Source organism: Pollicipes pollicipes, unplaced genomic scaffold (assembly GCF_011947565.3).
Source record: "Pollicipes pollicipes isolate AB1234 unplaced genomic scaffold, Ppol_2.1 Scaffold_7261;HRSCAF=8764_pilon_pilon_pilon, whole genome shotgun sequence".
Lineage (NCBI taxonomy): Eukaryota > Metazoa > Arthropoda > Thecostraca > Pollicipedomorpha > Pollicipedidae > Pollicipes > Pollicipes pollicipes.
In genome coordinates this window covers 30,364,741-30,381,042 of record NW_023597054.1, presented here as the reverse complement: position 1 = coordinate 30,381,042, position 16,302 = coordinate 30,364,741, and the positions used below count along the sequence as shown (strand labels likewise).

Sequence of the window (16,302 nt, the reverse complement as noted above, 5' to 3'; positions counted from 1 at the left end):
CACATGCACACGCACACACACACACACACGTGCACACGCTCACGCTCACGCCCCCGCCCACGCCCATCCCCCTTCCACACACATCCACCAGCCGATCTTACGCTGAAGTCGAGCGTTTGGGAAGGAAGCCACACACTAGGACCAGCGCCGTGTGAATTTCTGGGTGAGCCGGCGCACAGACCGTCCAGATCCTCCGCCAGTGTTTATCTCAGATTTAGAGCAGCTCTGAGAGCAGATCTTTGTTCTGGCCCACCCAGGTGGGTCATGCCGTGTCGCCGCTGTAAACTGTTGACGCCCAGCACGCCGGTGCCAATCACCAGACAATGTCGGTGCTGAGTCAGCGCCGAGACTGAGACAGCTGCCCGGCCACCGCACAACACTCCAGCCAGCCGCCGAGGCTGAAACAGCCGCCCAGCCACCACACAATACTCCAGCCAGCCGCCGAGGGTGAGACAGCCTCCCGGCCACCGCACAATACTCCAGCCAGCCGCCGAGGGTGAGACAGCCGCCCGGCCACCGCACAATACTCCAGCCAGCCGCCGAGGGTGAGACAGCCGCCCGGCCACCGCACAATACTCCAGCCAGCCGCCGAGGGTGAGACAGCCGCCCGGCCACCGCACAATACTCCAGCCAGCCGCCGAGGGTGAGACAGCCGCCCGGCCACCGCACAATACTCCAGCCAGCCGCCGAGGGTGAGACAGCCGCCCGGCCACCGCACAATACTCCAGCCAGCCGCCGAGGGTGAGACAGCCGCCCGGCCACCGCACAATACTCCAGCCAGCCGCCGAGGGTGAGACAGCCGCCCGGCCACCGCACAATACTCCAGCCAGCCGCCGAGGGTGAGACAGCCGCCCGGCCACCGCACAATACTCCAGCCGTGACGCTGCCCCGGTGACGGCCAGCTAATGCACCCACCCAACGTGCCTGGACTTCCAGAGCGAGGCTCAATCGAACTCTAGTTTCACATGTTTAAATGCATACCAGCGAGACGTCTGGAGCGGCGCGGGTTGAGCGCGGTGTCAACAGGCGAGAAAGCTATCAATTACCGCCATGCAGACAGTTCCCAACACAAACTCTTCGGCCCGTCCGCCTTTGGGAATTCATACCAATAGGCTTGAACAGTTATCACCAATCCGCTGGAAAGTCACCTTTCAAGGACATCCAGCTAAGAGGCTCACTAATGGTCGTTCGCGCGTTAATTCCAAAAACCACATGGCTTGGGAACTGTCTGAAGGTGGGCCTGGCCAGGTCCGGCCACTTCGGTCCACGGAATCGAATGTTTCGAATTTGCCATGATTAAAGGTTCAAGACGTACGCGATGAATTGGACTACACACCCGCGCGGTTTTCACCGACAACCCGTTTCGGCGGCCACCGGAGCGTGCTGCACTCCGAAGCCGGAAGTTCGGATCAGGTGACGTTCGCCGTCTCCCGGCGGATTACTGACGCACTATGCGACGGTGCGCGACGGGCAGTGTTCACATCGCGAGGTCATTTGCTGGCGCCAGGTGCATTCGCTTCGCTTACACAGTGCGGTGCGCTTCAAGTCAATTATTCCTTTGGCCACGAGATCTGGCATCAGTCTTTACAACGGCTAAAGCCCGGGGGATCCATGGTTTGTGCACGAGAGCACGGGACCACCTGCACACAACGACCCACACCGCCGTCAATACACTCTTCGTTCTCACTACTGTCAAACTGTCTTGACCCCTTGTTAGTAGCATGCCACGCCATTAAGGCTTGGGCGCGGCAAAAGAAGGCCCAATTTTTGGCAATGCTGAGAAGCTTTCTTGAAATTAGAACAGTTAACGTTTCCCATGTCAATCTGACGGGGAAGAGAACGCCGCCTCTATCACAATGTCGCTAGACAATCGTGTCTGATAGAACACCTCATCGGTAAATGCCTCTACAGCACAGCTAAAAACTGCGCTCCTCGCTGCTGCAAACTTCAACAGACCGTGATCAGTGGTTGCGGAGATATTACCGACTAGAAAGCGTGGAAGCCGGGCCGGCTCGCCCACTTGCAAAGCTTTCTCTGTTCTCAAGTACGACTCGTGCTTGTGCGGGCTGCGGTCTCGCTCCAGGTCATCAACACGCCAATACCAGTAATCCAACGACTCGTTTGTGACCTCGACATGTGGCTCCGCAGAAGAGACAAACAACATTGTTACACCGTGATAACCTTCAGTGTATTAGAAGGTCGGCTGCCCAATAACCTGGGACACACCGTAACAAAGGGGAGCCTGAAGAGATTACAACGCCATGTACCAAACGGGCCTCTGTAGCGATATTTCCCCGTTGCCATAAAAGGACTGAATTTTGCATGGTTGGGGAAAACTGACATGGATAGTGCGAACATGAACAAGAACTTTTACGCCGCATGCAGAGCATCCATGCATCTGACTTATCAGCAACCGGTCCCTGCGTTTTGGAGTGTACAATGGGCACAGTTCGAAACGTGGATAAAGTGACCTCACCGAGGGCACCGACAGGGCCTCGGGTGTCCCTGTTCCCGGCCCCGCAGACCCGAGGTTCGTGACCGCATCCCGACCCATAGGCCCCGTGACCGAGGGCCAGAGGGTCAGACGAGCCTGGCGACACTTGTGCCCGCCGACCGATAACTGGCCGGCGGTGTGACACGCGCCGGGCTCACGCAAGTCGGTCGTCGGGTCTGCCCACCGTCCGAGCGGCGTCAGAGACTGGCTGAGGGGCCGTGGTCGAGCATCACGCAGCCGTCAACACACTCGGGCGCAATCTGAAGATCGTTCGTTGATATGGCTGGAGACAAATTACAGATACGCCGACGCAAGTCGGGACTCCACTTCCCAAACAGGGCGCTGAAGCGTTATCCGCGATCAAGCACGGAACACCGTGGTTTGCGGTAGAGGGTAGAGGCGGTGTCCTCACAGCGCCTCAGTCGTTAGATCTGATGAATCCGTCATGCATAAATCGGAGGCTCCGATGACATTAATATGCAATTTCACCTCATAACGCAGAGATGGATGGTTTTTTTCAAACCCGTGGTAAGAAGCTGGAGAAAAAACGGCGAGAATACGCTGAGCTCACACTAACAAAACTTCAGTGCTGCCATCACGCCTGCAGGAGCACACCAGTGCAGCGGGACCTGGATATCTTAAGAGCAGTCCATATCCGGTATCGCGCAACAGGCCAGTGTGTATATTTGCTGCAGACGGACCGAGTTGGTGAGCTACGCTGTTTGTTCCTGGTGCCGACCCGGACGGTCCTCTGCAGTGCACGAACTGGCGCGAGCGCGCCGCGCCCGTCCTACCTTGGTCAGCAGTACAGGCCCGGGCCGCTGGCGGCGGGGGTGGTAGCGCCTTCTGAAGGCAGCAAGCATGTCCGGAGCACGCATCTCTGACCGAAGCTGCCACTGCCCCTGTCGCGCTCGGCCGCCGGCACCGCCACTGACAGCCACCGCCCGACCCCGCCCGACCCGGCGACCGGGGGCGACGGCGACCTCGTGGCTGACCTCGGTCTCGGCTCGCGGCGACATCAGCGCACCGACAGGGCTCGCCTGACTGGCGCCATGTCACGCGCGCTGGCCGAGTAGCGGCGCGTCGCCTACCCCGCCCGGAGGCTGGCGGCAGCCCGCCGCCGACAGGACGGCACCGAGCCCATGGCCGGGCGCGGGGCCGGCCGTGTATCGCCCGTCCCGCTCAGAGGCTGGCGGCAGCCCGCCGCCGACAAGACGGCGCCGAGCCCATGACCGGACGCAGGGCCGGCCTGTCGGACAGGGCAGCGCCAACCCTCTGACCGGGTCGGCGACACGTCCTCCGATCACTGGCAGGATAAGTGACCCCATCGTCGGACAGCGGCCGACAGCCCGGGGGTCGAGCCGAGCTCGTCATCCCCGGGCGGCACGTGCGTGTACAAGCGGCGCGCGCGGACGCCCGCGGCACGGGCGTGGTCGGCTGCAGTGACACAGGGGCGAGTCGCACGCAACTGTGCCATTGTTCCGGTCGGAACAATGCCTCAGCGGCGGCCGATCCCGCCGAGGGCGGGGGCCAAGGTCGGCTTCCGGCACGGCGCCGCGTGTTTACCTGCACTCCGGACATGGCGGCGGCTCTCGCTGCACCGACTGGCACCGATATCCCGACAGCCGGACAGGCACTCGTCACCGCGGCCGTCTGCAAGCCAGTCAGCACCGCACTATTTTCAAATCCCAGTGAATCGCGACTGGGGTGCCTGCCGCTCGCAGCCGGTTCGGCGAGAGGCCGCCCGCCGCCAGTGGTCCCCAAACCTAGCGGCTCCGCGCCGCCGCAGCGTCTGGGCCTCGCACACCGAGGCCGCGATAAGCCCGTCTCGGTGCCCACAGCACAAGACAAACGCGTGCTCTGATGCCACGTGCTTGATCCGACGGCGCGTGACGTGCGGAACAGCCGGCGGCCCGCGTGATTTGAGCGGCACCAGACGCGGCGGCAGGGCGGCGGGCCGCGGCGGCCCAGATAGCGGCCGACGCCAGGTGAGGCAGGCGATTGCCCGCCCCGCAATGAATAACTGATGCACGGAGCGGCGGGGGCTCAACGCTCAACGGTAACCAGCGCGGGACGGGGCGGAACCGCCGCTGCCTCGACTGACACAAACACGGCAGCAGCACGCAGGGCCGCCGCCACCGCCCGCGGTGTCATCAGGTACACCGCCGCCGCGGATTAGCCGTGTCTTATGTTCACCACGTAGCAGGCCCGAACCAAAGCTCGGCGCCGATAATGAGTCTGACGCCGACCCTCAGCTTCGTCAGCTCAATCCGGAGTGGTGAGCTGGTGTTCCAGCGACAAGCCAGCTGTCAGAGACTGACACTTAGCCGTGTCAGCTCGAACCGGCGCGATGGAGGAGACTGCGTCAGAGCAGCGACAGGCGGGAGATAGGAGGCCAGGCCGCGGCCAGTCAGCTGATCCCGGCGCGGTCGACAGCTCCACAGGCGGGAGATAGGAGGAAGGTCGCGGCCAGTCAGCTGATCCCGGCGCGGCCGACACCTCCACAGGCGGGAGATGGGAGGCAAGGTCGCGGCCAGTCAGCTGATCCCGGCGCGGTCGACAGCTCCACAGGCGGGAGATGCGAGGAAGGTCGCGGCCAGTTAGCTGATCCCGGCGAGGTCGACAGCTCCACAGGCGGGAGATGGGAGGCCAGGCCGCGGCCAGTCAGCTGATCCCGGCGCGGCCAACAGCTCCACAGGCAGGAGAGATGGGAGGCAAAGTCGCGGCCAGTCAGTTGATCCCGGCGCCGCCGACAGCTCCACAGGCAGAGAGATGGGAGGCAAAGTCGCGGCCAGTCAGCTGATCCCAGCGCGGCCGTCAGCTCCGTGACGCGGTCCATACATTAATCACCGGGGCGGCACGGCAGCCGCCTCCATGAAGGGGAGCCGACGATTACGCTATTGAACCTATGCTGGGGGGAGGGGGAGGGGCACGTAGCGATTTGGTAATCGCCAGTCATTTCAGTCCATACGGCACATCCGGGGCTGTCGTGCCGGCTGGCGTGGAAGGGCCCGAGCCCGTGCCCGCAGCGCGGCGAGCGGTGACAGCTCGGCCCCGCGGCGGCCTGACGCGGGCGGCTCTGAACGGGGCAGCAGCCAGAGGGCGCGGCTGAGGTCCAGCGCCGACGCGGCGGTGACGGCGGCCGTGACCTGGCCGAGGAGCGTGTCACCCCAGCGGTGCGGCTCACAATGACGTCTACGGTGCACAGGATGGCCTCCCCCACCTGGCAGGTGCCGCTGCGAGACGCAGACGAATGGCGTCGGCGTAATATTGACTCTACAGTTAAAGGGTTGGACATCTTCAAAGGTATTCTTACAAATGTCGCCATGAAGATGCGGTCAAGGGATATATGTATGCATGTACGTTGCGCTTATGCATCTCGTAAGCTTGTCTTAATCAGCACAAAGGTTTATGAACCATACAAAGTCAAAGAAATACAGATTGTTCGACAGATACAATGAACGCTCCTGGCCCCCCCACTGCCCGCCAACACTTCCCAACTGCCGCGAACTCCGCACGGGATAAACGCGGGCGGTCAGCCTGGGCAGGCCGATACGTGGTCGACCTGGTGAGTTGAAGTCGTCACTGGACGTGCCCGCACCGGCCACGGGACGTATCGAGCATCCCACCCGCCATGCATGCCACCAAATTCAAACATAGCAATGCGGCCGTCCTGAGCCGGTAAAATCGTAAACATTCCTTCTATCCGTGCCATTCATGGAAGCCTGGGCCTCATTTCATCTCTTATTAATGTAAAACCACAAAAACAACTTAAAAAATGCAACTTAAACATTCCTTCTATCCGCGCCATCCATGACAGTCTGGGCTGCATTTTCATATCTTGTTTATGTAAAAAAACTGACTTGAACGCTGCACGCTTTAATGTCACCGGGGCCCATTTGCTGTTTCGGTGCTTTCTGACCTGGTCAACATACAAAAACAGTCCAGCGTTCCCAACAGTGGCTGTGATCTGGACCCCACTGGTCGCAGTGGTAGTTACGCCCATGCTTCTGCCACGGAGGGAAGAGTCTGCCTGCCAACGGGCGCTCCTTCAGACGTGCCCACAGCGTCACATCCACGCGAACGGATCGGCTCTAGTCAGCCGCCCACCTTCCGGACGCGGGGGGACGCTGCGACAGGTGAAGCCTTCTCAGAAGCGCCAGGTCCCAGGCTGCGTAAGACGGCAGCGAGATAGCGTGCCGTGCTGCCTCACACACCGGCAGTGACGCGCCGGACAGCCAGAGCCAGCTATTGGTAGGCATGAGCGGGCTGGACGCCGCGGGTGCCACCGGTGCAATTCGGGAGACAGCTGGCCTCTGCCGCCTAGAGAAGAGCACTGTTTTCGCCCAGGCTCAGTGCAGTGCTCACTCACAAATTAATCATTCCCAGGCCAGGCTAGCTCACATTCCCAGGCTAATTCCCGGGCCACATCTTGAACAACAGATAAGGTCAAGGTCTTTGCAACCCAAGTTTGCATCAATATCAACCAACCAACAAGCATCTGCAAGCTCTCTGCCCCACCCTTCCTCGTCCCTTGCCGTGAAGCCGGGAGCGGGCCCGGTGAGCCTGTAGAGGGGGCGCGGTCTGCCCGTGGCGCCGTCCCAGAGCCTCGGCCAGCGCCGGTGACCCGGGCAGGAGCGGCCGGGGTCGGCCCGCCAGCCGAGGCAGCCCGACACGATCAATACCGGCCATCTGAGGCGGCCCCAGCCGGCCGAGCAGCGCCGCCTTATCAGGCGCTACACCTCGTCGCACCTTGCATCACCGCCGCTGTGCCGTCCGCCCCGGTCAGCCGGGCTCAGCGCCCTCGCGTCTTGATGACGCGACAGCGGCCGTGACCATCGGTCCCATCGGGAATACCACATCAGTGACTGCGTGGCTAGGGCAGTCCGGATCACTCCCTGCGACCACACCGCACCACACTCCCCGTGGCGCGCCAAGGTGGGCACGACTCCTGTCGGAGCAGCGCGGGGCGTCAGCGGGCACACATAAGCAGGCGGCGGCCACGGCCCAGGGGCGCGGTTGACGACGCGCCGTCGGTCGGCCAGTCGGCGCCAGAAATAGTTGGCCAGGCCGGGGGAAGGGGGGGGGGGAGACGGCTCACCGCAGGACGCGACACGGGGCCACCAGACCCCACCAGCAGGGAGCAGGGCCGGCCGACCGGCGGCGGCACAGGACCCCGGCCAGCACACCGGACAGAACGGCGGCGACACATGGCCGACCAGCCAGCCGGGACACTGGATCGAACGACCAGCCGGGACGCCAGGCCTGGCGATCAGTCCGGGCATCGCAATTCCTGACACTTGAGAAAAGCTCAGCACGGCGTCGGTTGAACCGACCCATTTCTTAGCACAGGTCACGCCCCGGGATCGGTGACCGACCTAGTCGACTCCCTGGGAACGACAGAGCCGTCTACTGCCGTGTCTCCTGGGTCATATCTGGAGGGGTGGGGGTCTCCGGCTCACTTCGAAGCGAATCATGAAACAAACACCTGAGGAAGAAGCGGCTCACCGGCCTCAGCATGACCGTCAAGTTAACACTCTTCCGTGCGTCTCCTCGTGAGCTGGTTAACACCCTTCCGTGCGTCTCCTCGTGAGCTGGTTTCGTGCATCGAAGTTTAAGTCCGTGTCAAGATGTCCTAAACTGTCCGCGGTGAGTTTCGTTACCAGGTACACACGGCTTACTACCCCACAAAATAATTCGTGTGCAAATTTCACACGCTCACAACTGGACGGAAGTGGCACTAATCGTCAGTGTTCAGATGTTGACCCTTCTTCTGCATGTGTGTCATCGGGGCTTTACGACGCACTCAGCTGCTGTGGCTATATGACGTCGCCTGCCTCTCACCCTGGCAGGAGGGGCGGGCGCCGCGGGGAATCGAACCCCGCAGCTCTGGTTTCCCAGACGCGCAGTGTAACCACTACGCTACCGGCACCCCCTGAGTCCTCTTCTGTCCTGAAGCCTATCACCATTCACCGCATCTCTCGGGACCCACCGCAGGGAATGGAGATGGAGCGGGTCGGGTTGTGGCTCAAATGTGGGACAGCTTCCTCGGCTTTAAAGTGCAACATTACGCGCATGACGGGCGTTTTACGTAATGTAATACCTTGAAACTCTCAATACTCCTGACCTTTTTTCTCTCAACCTGTCACCCGTACCGTCGACCTCAGTAAGTAAACGAACTGGAAGGTGCGTGCGCACTGGCCCGATACCTTCTTCTGCATGTGTGTCATCGGGGCTTTACGACGCACTCAGCTGCTGTGGCTATATGACGTCGCTGATCAGCGTTTCAGCCATGATCGCTGCCATGATCGCGTTTCCCATCATCCGAAGCAGTTTAAACAATAACAATGCACTCCAAGTACTGCTAAGCACGGGGTCCCCACATAAGGTAGTACACTTGGAACAAACGGAAATATCTCTAAAACACGGACAAAAATTAGCATCATGCTTGGCAAATATGGCCTGGCCAAACTGAACATGCCAGGGGCCCAGGTAACGCGGAAATCAAACCAGAGCAAAATAACCGCGTTTGGCGGCCGTTAGTTCTCCGTGTCACTCTCGGGCGAGAGACAGTGCACAAACGAAAGGTGGTATTAGTGAGTAACGGTCTCATTTGTGGCGCCGGCTTCCTACCTCGCTCCACATACTTAAGCTAAAATGACATTTTGAGGATCGCATCCCATCGACTGCATGGTGCCATCGGGACGTGACGTGTCGTTTGTTTCGAGGGTGAGCGTAGCAGAGGAGCCGCCCATTTGCGAGAATTAATGCTTGATACCGGTGCGAACGCGCTCGTTTCTGTTGACGGCAGGGCTGTTAAGCTCTCACCAGCGTGCTACCCTGTCAAACATATCTCTGAACGAGGGCCACCATGCTCTTGTGCCCCACACCGCGGAACAACGGTGCATTTATGCTAGAGATGAGCGAGGCATATGCAAAGAATATACATATATATATATATATATATATATATATATATATATATATATATATATTAAATGCAAGGTTACGACGCTGACATCCCACGTCAGCTAAAACCACCCACATAGAGCATCATGGCCGGCACCGGGTCCGCTTTTTCGCGTCTTTTTTTGGCCTTGAGTTTTTTGCCCGTCCGTTTATTACGCCAAGCGCCGTCGAATCCATCGTAAAACAGCAACTGTACCTTTTTTAAGGACAGTCCTGGTCGCCGTACCACCGTTCCATTTTGCCATGAGCAACTTTACTCCGTCACAGGACTGGATCCGGACCGCGAAAGATTAAACGATCATGGGTCGCATTTTCGCCGCCGCAGAAGCATGTGGCGCTCGGTATCTCAGCCATCACAATATGCAAATCGAATTGATTTATTGGCCGTCACGCCTCGTCCGCCTGATCCCGGCCAAAGCGCTGCCCATCCGCAGCTGCGTGGAACGAGGCGGACCGGCAAGGGCACGGCTGAACATCGTCGGCAGCCGCACGTCTGGCACATGGTCGGGTCGGGTCATGAGAAACGGGTTAAGCGGGTGATTCCGGGAGATATGTGATGGGGCGGCCGTCTGGGGCGACCATCCGCCGGCGCGTCGGGCGGTCCTTGGTGGCCGGGCAGCGCCCCGCCGCTGACTCTCGACGGCGGTGGCCACGGCGTCCCGCGGAGCCGACCTCCGGCGGCCGCCCTGCCGACTAGCTATCAGCTGACCCGCCCGCATGCCGCGTCCGCACCCGGCAAAGCGCGGCAGCCCCTCCGGCCCAGGGAGCCGCCGGCGCCGCCCAGCAGCGGCGCGGAGCCGAGCCGGCCGACACCGGTCCGCTGACGAGCGCGATGTAGCTCGGCTCGCCGGCCGGCGGACCGCTGGCGGAGTCCGACGGCGGCGTCCCCCGGGGAGAGCCCCCTCCCCCGCCCCACCAGGAACTGGCGACGGCCGCCCGGTGGTCGCGGCGGCGTCCGTGTCGGCGGTGACCGTGTAATGGCTGTTTATTTGTGTTGGCGGGCGTCTCGGCCTATCTGGCACCGACGGCGGATGGCTCGGCCGACCCCCCCCCCCCTCATCCCCCAGCCAACACGAGCAACCTCAGCCCAGCACCTGACCCGGTCGGCACCAACTCTACGCCGCGCCAAGCCGCACAACCGGCACCGGCATGTCCCGTGCCGGCAACTGCCAACCTGCCAGTGCCGTCGAAGCTGTCACGTTTCGGCCCGATCGTCCGTAACCTCGCTTCAGCACGGGCCATGGCTGTGGCAGTCGCGGTTTATCGGTCACGGCAGGCGGCCAGACTAGCTGGATCCCTGCCTGGCAGCGGCGGGAATGTAATGTCACAGTGTGCCATTCAACGCCGGAGCCCGACGGCAGGCCGCGTCACCGGAGCGCGTCGACACAGCACTGCCCAGCGTGACGCCGCACGGGACGCGTGCTCACGCGGTGTGTACCGCAGCCCCGCCGAGCCGCGGCGCCGGCCCGCGGCCGCCTCCGAGCCTCAGGGCCGGCCGGCCGGCTGCGGAGCGGCGCCAGGGCGGGTCTCACCCACCTGGATGCCCACCGACCTCCTCTCGTACGCGATGGTCACGGCCATGGCGAGGCGGCGCGGCCCGGGCCAGCCCAGTCACACGCCGCGGCCGGACAGATGCCGCGATACTGCCGTCAGACGGCGCATTCCGGCCGGCTATCGACGCTGGCGTTATCAGACCGGCGGCGCGCCGCACCTGACCGCCGCTCGGCGTCGCGACTGCCGGCGGCGGCGCGGGCCGTGACGGAGCGAGCCGTCACGTCACCGGTCGCGTGCCGCCGCATGCAACAGACCCGCGCCCGCCACGGTCACCGCCGGCGGCCACGTGCCGGGCAGGCGCGAGCGATACCAGACGCCACGGTCATCGGCTGGCCCGGTGGAAGGCTCAGCTAGCGGAGCGACAGGCCGGCGGCGACAGCCCAGCAAGGTGGCAGCGAAGTCGCCTAGTCCGACGGCGTTACAAACTAAAAAGTTCTGTGTCTCCGTCGCTTTGCCCCTCCCCCATGTTGGTGTCGGCTCCTAACGTGAGCTTAATCACCCCACAGACACCTGCAAACAGCACCAGGCCCATGGCTGTTACGAAGATCTGGTTATCAGCCACCAAATAGTTTGATGAAGCTTCGTCTCCGCCCCCGTGTTGAGTGTCGAGCATTCGAGCACCAATGAGTCATCGCTACTGTCCACAGTTCACACTCTGCACCCACGTCAGGCCAGGGCACTCAAATTCAACCGATTGACCCCCGCCGAGCCTATGGGCTCTGTTCACAGAAAACTATGAGCGCCGCACTACACTACCTTTGCCCTCCGCCAGGGGTGTGGTTTCTTATTCCGATGGGGGACTACCCCCTATGCCCCCACCCAACATCGAGAGGAAAGTGGGACAAGTCCGTGAGACAAATCCTAGAAAACCTGCTTTTTGCGTATTTTGAAGATAGGCTTAGCCATTTCTCCCTGCTCTACTCAACTTGATTCGCGCAACTACGTCTCTGCCCTCCGTCCGCAGCACCAACGGTTTGGCCGGGGTGCGGCCGCCTTCTCCGTGCCATGGTCGGCACGCGGCGAGAGCGTCAAGGCGGCCTGCGCGAAGCCTGAGAGCAGGCGCCACTGGGACGCCACGGCCGACGTGCTATTAATACGCGCGCGCGCGATCGCACCGCAGCCGAGTCGCGCGCATCGGGCGCCGGGTCCGGCCGTGTGAACTGGGGGGATGCGATCTTTCGATGGCAATGAATGAGAGGTCCATTGAAAGTGCACCGTGAGAGGGTGGTGGGCTAAAAAACAAACACCTGTTTCCAATGCGCACTGATTAGAGTCATGTGCCTATGTTCGCATTTCATAAAAGCTCAAGTGATGCCGAGTGGTGGATCATTGCGCTGTAGCACCGATATCAAAACCCTTAAACGGCAAGCTATAAATGACATAACGCGCCACTGCACGTCTGACATGCTGCCAGAAAAGCCCATTCTTACTGAGCGGTGGGCCGTGTGTACATCTGTGCGCCTAACACCACTTGTTGGGCGCGTGGTGTCAGCACATGAGACACAATGCCATGCGACTGCTCGTGAATGTCTCGTGAATACATGACCTTCTCACGCACAATGCCGCGCGCCTGCGTGACCGGGTTCGCCCCATCGGCCGGGCCCGGTCGTGCCGGGGCCGCGCGGGCCTGGCCGGCGCCTGCGCGGCCCGGCCCCGAGTCAGACTGATTACCAGCGCCGAATGCGCCCGTCCTCTGCCGGATCGGCCTGATGAATCACGACCTGGCGAGACTGATGGGTTGGAGCGTTCGTACCGACGGCACGCGGGCACATACCAGGGCTGGGACATGGGCCGAAACCTGTCCCGGATGCTGTGGACCACACATCCCGGCCAGACAGCGGCGGGACGGACTTCCGAGAGCTGTTGCTGTTCATCTCCTGATTTCTATGCTGTCTCCATTCCTCCCCTCTCATATCCAACAAATGTTAGCCTGGAATGGCTAAGCTAGTTAACATGTCATAAAGAAGCTTTGATACCCTCTCATCATCGGATCTCTTGCGCCTTTGCAAACGATCTCGACACAAGTTTAGGATGATGAGCTTTTATAGACACATTTTGCAACAAACCACAAAGTTTCGTCAGCTCAGCGCTGCACTGGGAAACGTTTTCGGGGCGAGTACTTGGATTTACATTTTCGCCAGGTGTGCCTCAAAGCTTTGAAAAGTTAAAGTCAGGAATAAACGTCTACCAAAGTAGTTCACATAATGAAATCGCACAAACCACCACACGTACATTCCAGGTGTATGCCGGTGATCGGCAGTACCGAATAACTAGGAATTATTTGAGGACTCACCGTAGATTAGCAAAAATATTTCATGGTGAGCAAGTTCCACCACGTATTTTGCTCCCGCGATTTTTCTGCTTGTACCAGAAGATGCATCCAAAGTCGATGGACAATTTGAAGGCAACCGAATACGTCGATCGGTTTTCTCGAAAACGCACGTATCCGTGAATGTTAAGCTTGGAGTGTGCAATAGAAGACATAGCACGCGATCCTGTCAGACATGGCCGCATACAGTCGTTGACAATAACCACCGACTTTAGGGGGCACCGGGCCAGGTGGACCTAGCGTCGCCGAGCAGCGAGGACTCTTCAAACGCGCCAGATCTTCGGAAGAGGACCCGGCTGACGGAGATGGTGTGGTGATCAGAGTTCACTCCTACCACGCTGTTGCTCATCTCTCGCAGCCTGCACCACTGAAGAGATACGACGCGCTCCCAAGGGCAGCACTGATGGTGCAATCCTAGCTGTCATGCTATCAGGCGCCCCCGAGCGTCATACGCAGATATCCGTCTACATCGGGCAGTCAGAACGAGCTCCAGTAGCGCGCGCCACACTTTCAGCCGGCCGCCACCGCTCCCACTACCCCTCCCTTCCTCCCCGAACCCGAGCCGCCAGCAGACGGCAGCCGGCTCACGCGCCATGCACAACCACCGAACCTTGACCAACCGGACGGGGGTGCGCCGAGTCGGCCGCCGCGGCGGGCCGATGCGGCGTAAATAGCGTAGCCGGCGGCGAGCGTCGAGCGCTGCCGGGGGGTGCAGCGCAGTCGCGGGCCGCACGCGGCCCCGCGGCCGGATATGGAAGCCCGCCGCGACATGACACGGCCGGGGGGGGGCGCGGTGGGCGGGCGGATCCCAGCACGAAGCCGGGTTGGTGCCGCCACCTGGCGTCCGGGCGACGCCCGACCAACCTGCGCGCCCTGCCGGGTCAGGGCAAAACAGCGCCGCCCGCCAGCGCGCAGCCGATGGAGAGACGGCCGAACGCTGGATAGGCGGTCATCGGCAGCCGCCGCGCACCAGGGCCTCTGCTGGGAGCAGGGCCTGCCGGCGGAGGGCGCGCTCCCAGCGGCACCTCTCCCGGTGAGGGGAGCCCGGGAGGGGTGCCGGGCCGCCAGGCCGTAAACAGCCGGCCAGCGGCGGCGGGGAGGGCTGCTCCCCGCCGCGACGGACGGCACGTCGCCCGGCCGACACGCACATGCCGCGGGGACGGACGAGACGAGGCCGACGCTGAGGGCGTCGCAGCCAGTTCAGGCGACACCGCGCGCGCGATGATGGGCAAAACAAAACACATGAGAGAGCAACGCTGACCCGGTCTTGGCGGTGGCCGTCTCTGCTTACATCAGCCGACGTCTAGGTCGGCCGGCGGACGCTGCTGGCAGGTCTTCATCTCGTGGGCCGGGCGACGTAGACGTCACCGCCAGCGACACTGACCGGTGTGGGTCGCAGCCGCTCGCCAGGTGATCCGTCACACTTGGCAGAGCTTAGCCAGCCAATTACGGGCGTCCCGGCGAGCGCCGACGATCGTCTCACACGTGTCGATAACGACGTAATGGCCTCATCGGCGCGCCGCGGCCGGTTGGCGGACCAGGCCAAGGCCGGCCGGCCCTCCCGACCTCAGGTCACAACAACCGTACGCTGACCACACATGCCAAGAGGCCTCAGGACTTCCCCCAACTTTCCCGGCAGCGTGCCTGCGTGACAGGACTCCGTCCGTCGCACTCATCCTGGCATGTAGCAAGGAAGGGCTCGGCGCCGGCCCCGATCGATGCAAAACTCACCTGTGCTGACGGACGTCTGGCGCGGCCAGCCGCGCCCGGCCGACAGAGCGCGTCGCCCCTCCGCCTGCGCGCCGCGCGTCCCCACTGCTCGGAACCGCACCAGCCGCGGACCGGCCGCGACCCGGACCGTGCCCACGTCGGTACCGTCGGACGCACTCTCGTGGCAATATTGAACCGACGCGCCGGCGGGCCCGCCGTCGCGTGACGTCATCTCTCGCGAGCGGACTCCGCCTACGTGCTAGTGGCGCCGCCACCAGAACACTTCAGAAGTAGTGCAAATAGGTGGCGGTAAAAAAAGTGGGATAGGCACGTTGTGCGCAACTCACGTGTTGCATATGTACATATACATATCAAGAAGTGTGTAATGATGGTAGCTGACGAGATCTGATTGAGCAGTTATAAAATAGATCGATTTGTAATGTTTTTGTGCTTGAAGAGCATCCTTCCACGACCCTACTACCTTCTTTAACACAATGCCTTATATGAAACTCACCATGTTGGTCTTGGTGCGATGCAGGCCTTATTTGGCCATGCAATTTTCCCTGCAATTCTTGTCCTGGAGCATCTGAAAATAGAGAGTTATCCATTATATTTGAGAACTTTTGTACCATATGCTATGGTAGAAATATCATGGCTGTAGGCCATGGATGGTTTTCAAGCTTCAGGTGGAAATATCTGCTGATCAGAGACCTCACACCTGTGGGCCTCAACCATGGAATGCAGATATACCAGTAATAAAGCTTACATATCACACTTACTTGTGTCACATTAACACATTCTGTTTGCACACATCAGTGCTCCAATAAAAGATTACCAGGACATCCAGAACTTGAAAGACCACAATATGCATACATTGTGCTTACAAGAGACAAAAAGCAAAATCCTAGGTGGAGCCATGTTCCATGTTGCATGTAAAGCTATGTGATTGCCCCACAATAACAGCAGCAGTGGTGTGCTCTCTCTGTCAACTCAGAGGTTGTTCCCTAGGGCTTTGATAATAGGGCAGACTATGATGATGAGCATCATGCTGCTCAATAGACAGCATAGCTGCAAAATATATTGTAAAATGTAAATCATCTCACCATGCTGCACTTCCCAATGTCTTTTTAGTGTAACATTTAAATGGAAAAATTCAGCATTTATTCTTATCTGAACTTGTCATCACCTAAACATACTTTTCAACAAAATCCCAAATGGCTGGAGGTGGGTTAGAAGCCAGTGCATG

General features: G+C 60.7%; 1 protein-coding gene across 6 annotated transcripts in view; it reads right to left on the bottom strand.

The window, feature by feature from the left end:
• LOC119112042 (uncharacterized) overlaps positions 1–15,642 on the bottom strand; it is a 33,973-nt gene extending 18,331 nt beyond the window's left edge. For 2 of the 6 annotated variants that reach the window (XM_037236009.1, XM_037236012.1), the window contains exon 1: positions 11,000–11,084. In XM_037236009.1, coding sequence (XP_037091904.1) covers positions 11,000–11,044 — 45 coding nt within the window. In that variant the 5' untranslated portion in view covers positions 11,045–11,084. Of the gene's footprint in view, positions 1–4,060; positions 4,181–10,999; positions 11,085–14,637; positions 14,715–15,077; positions 15,216–15,570 lie in introns of those variants that run through there. The other 4 variants (XM_037236011.1, XM_037236013.1, XM_037236014.1 and 1 more) reach the window with 4 other exon arrangements.
• Positions 15,643–16,302: the final 660 nt, after the last annotated feature.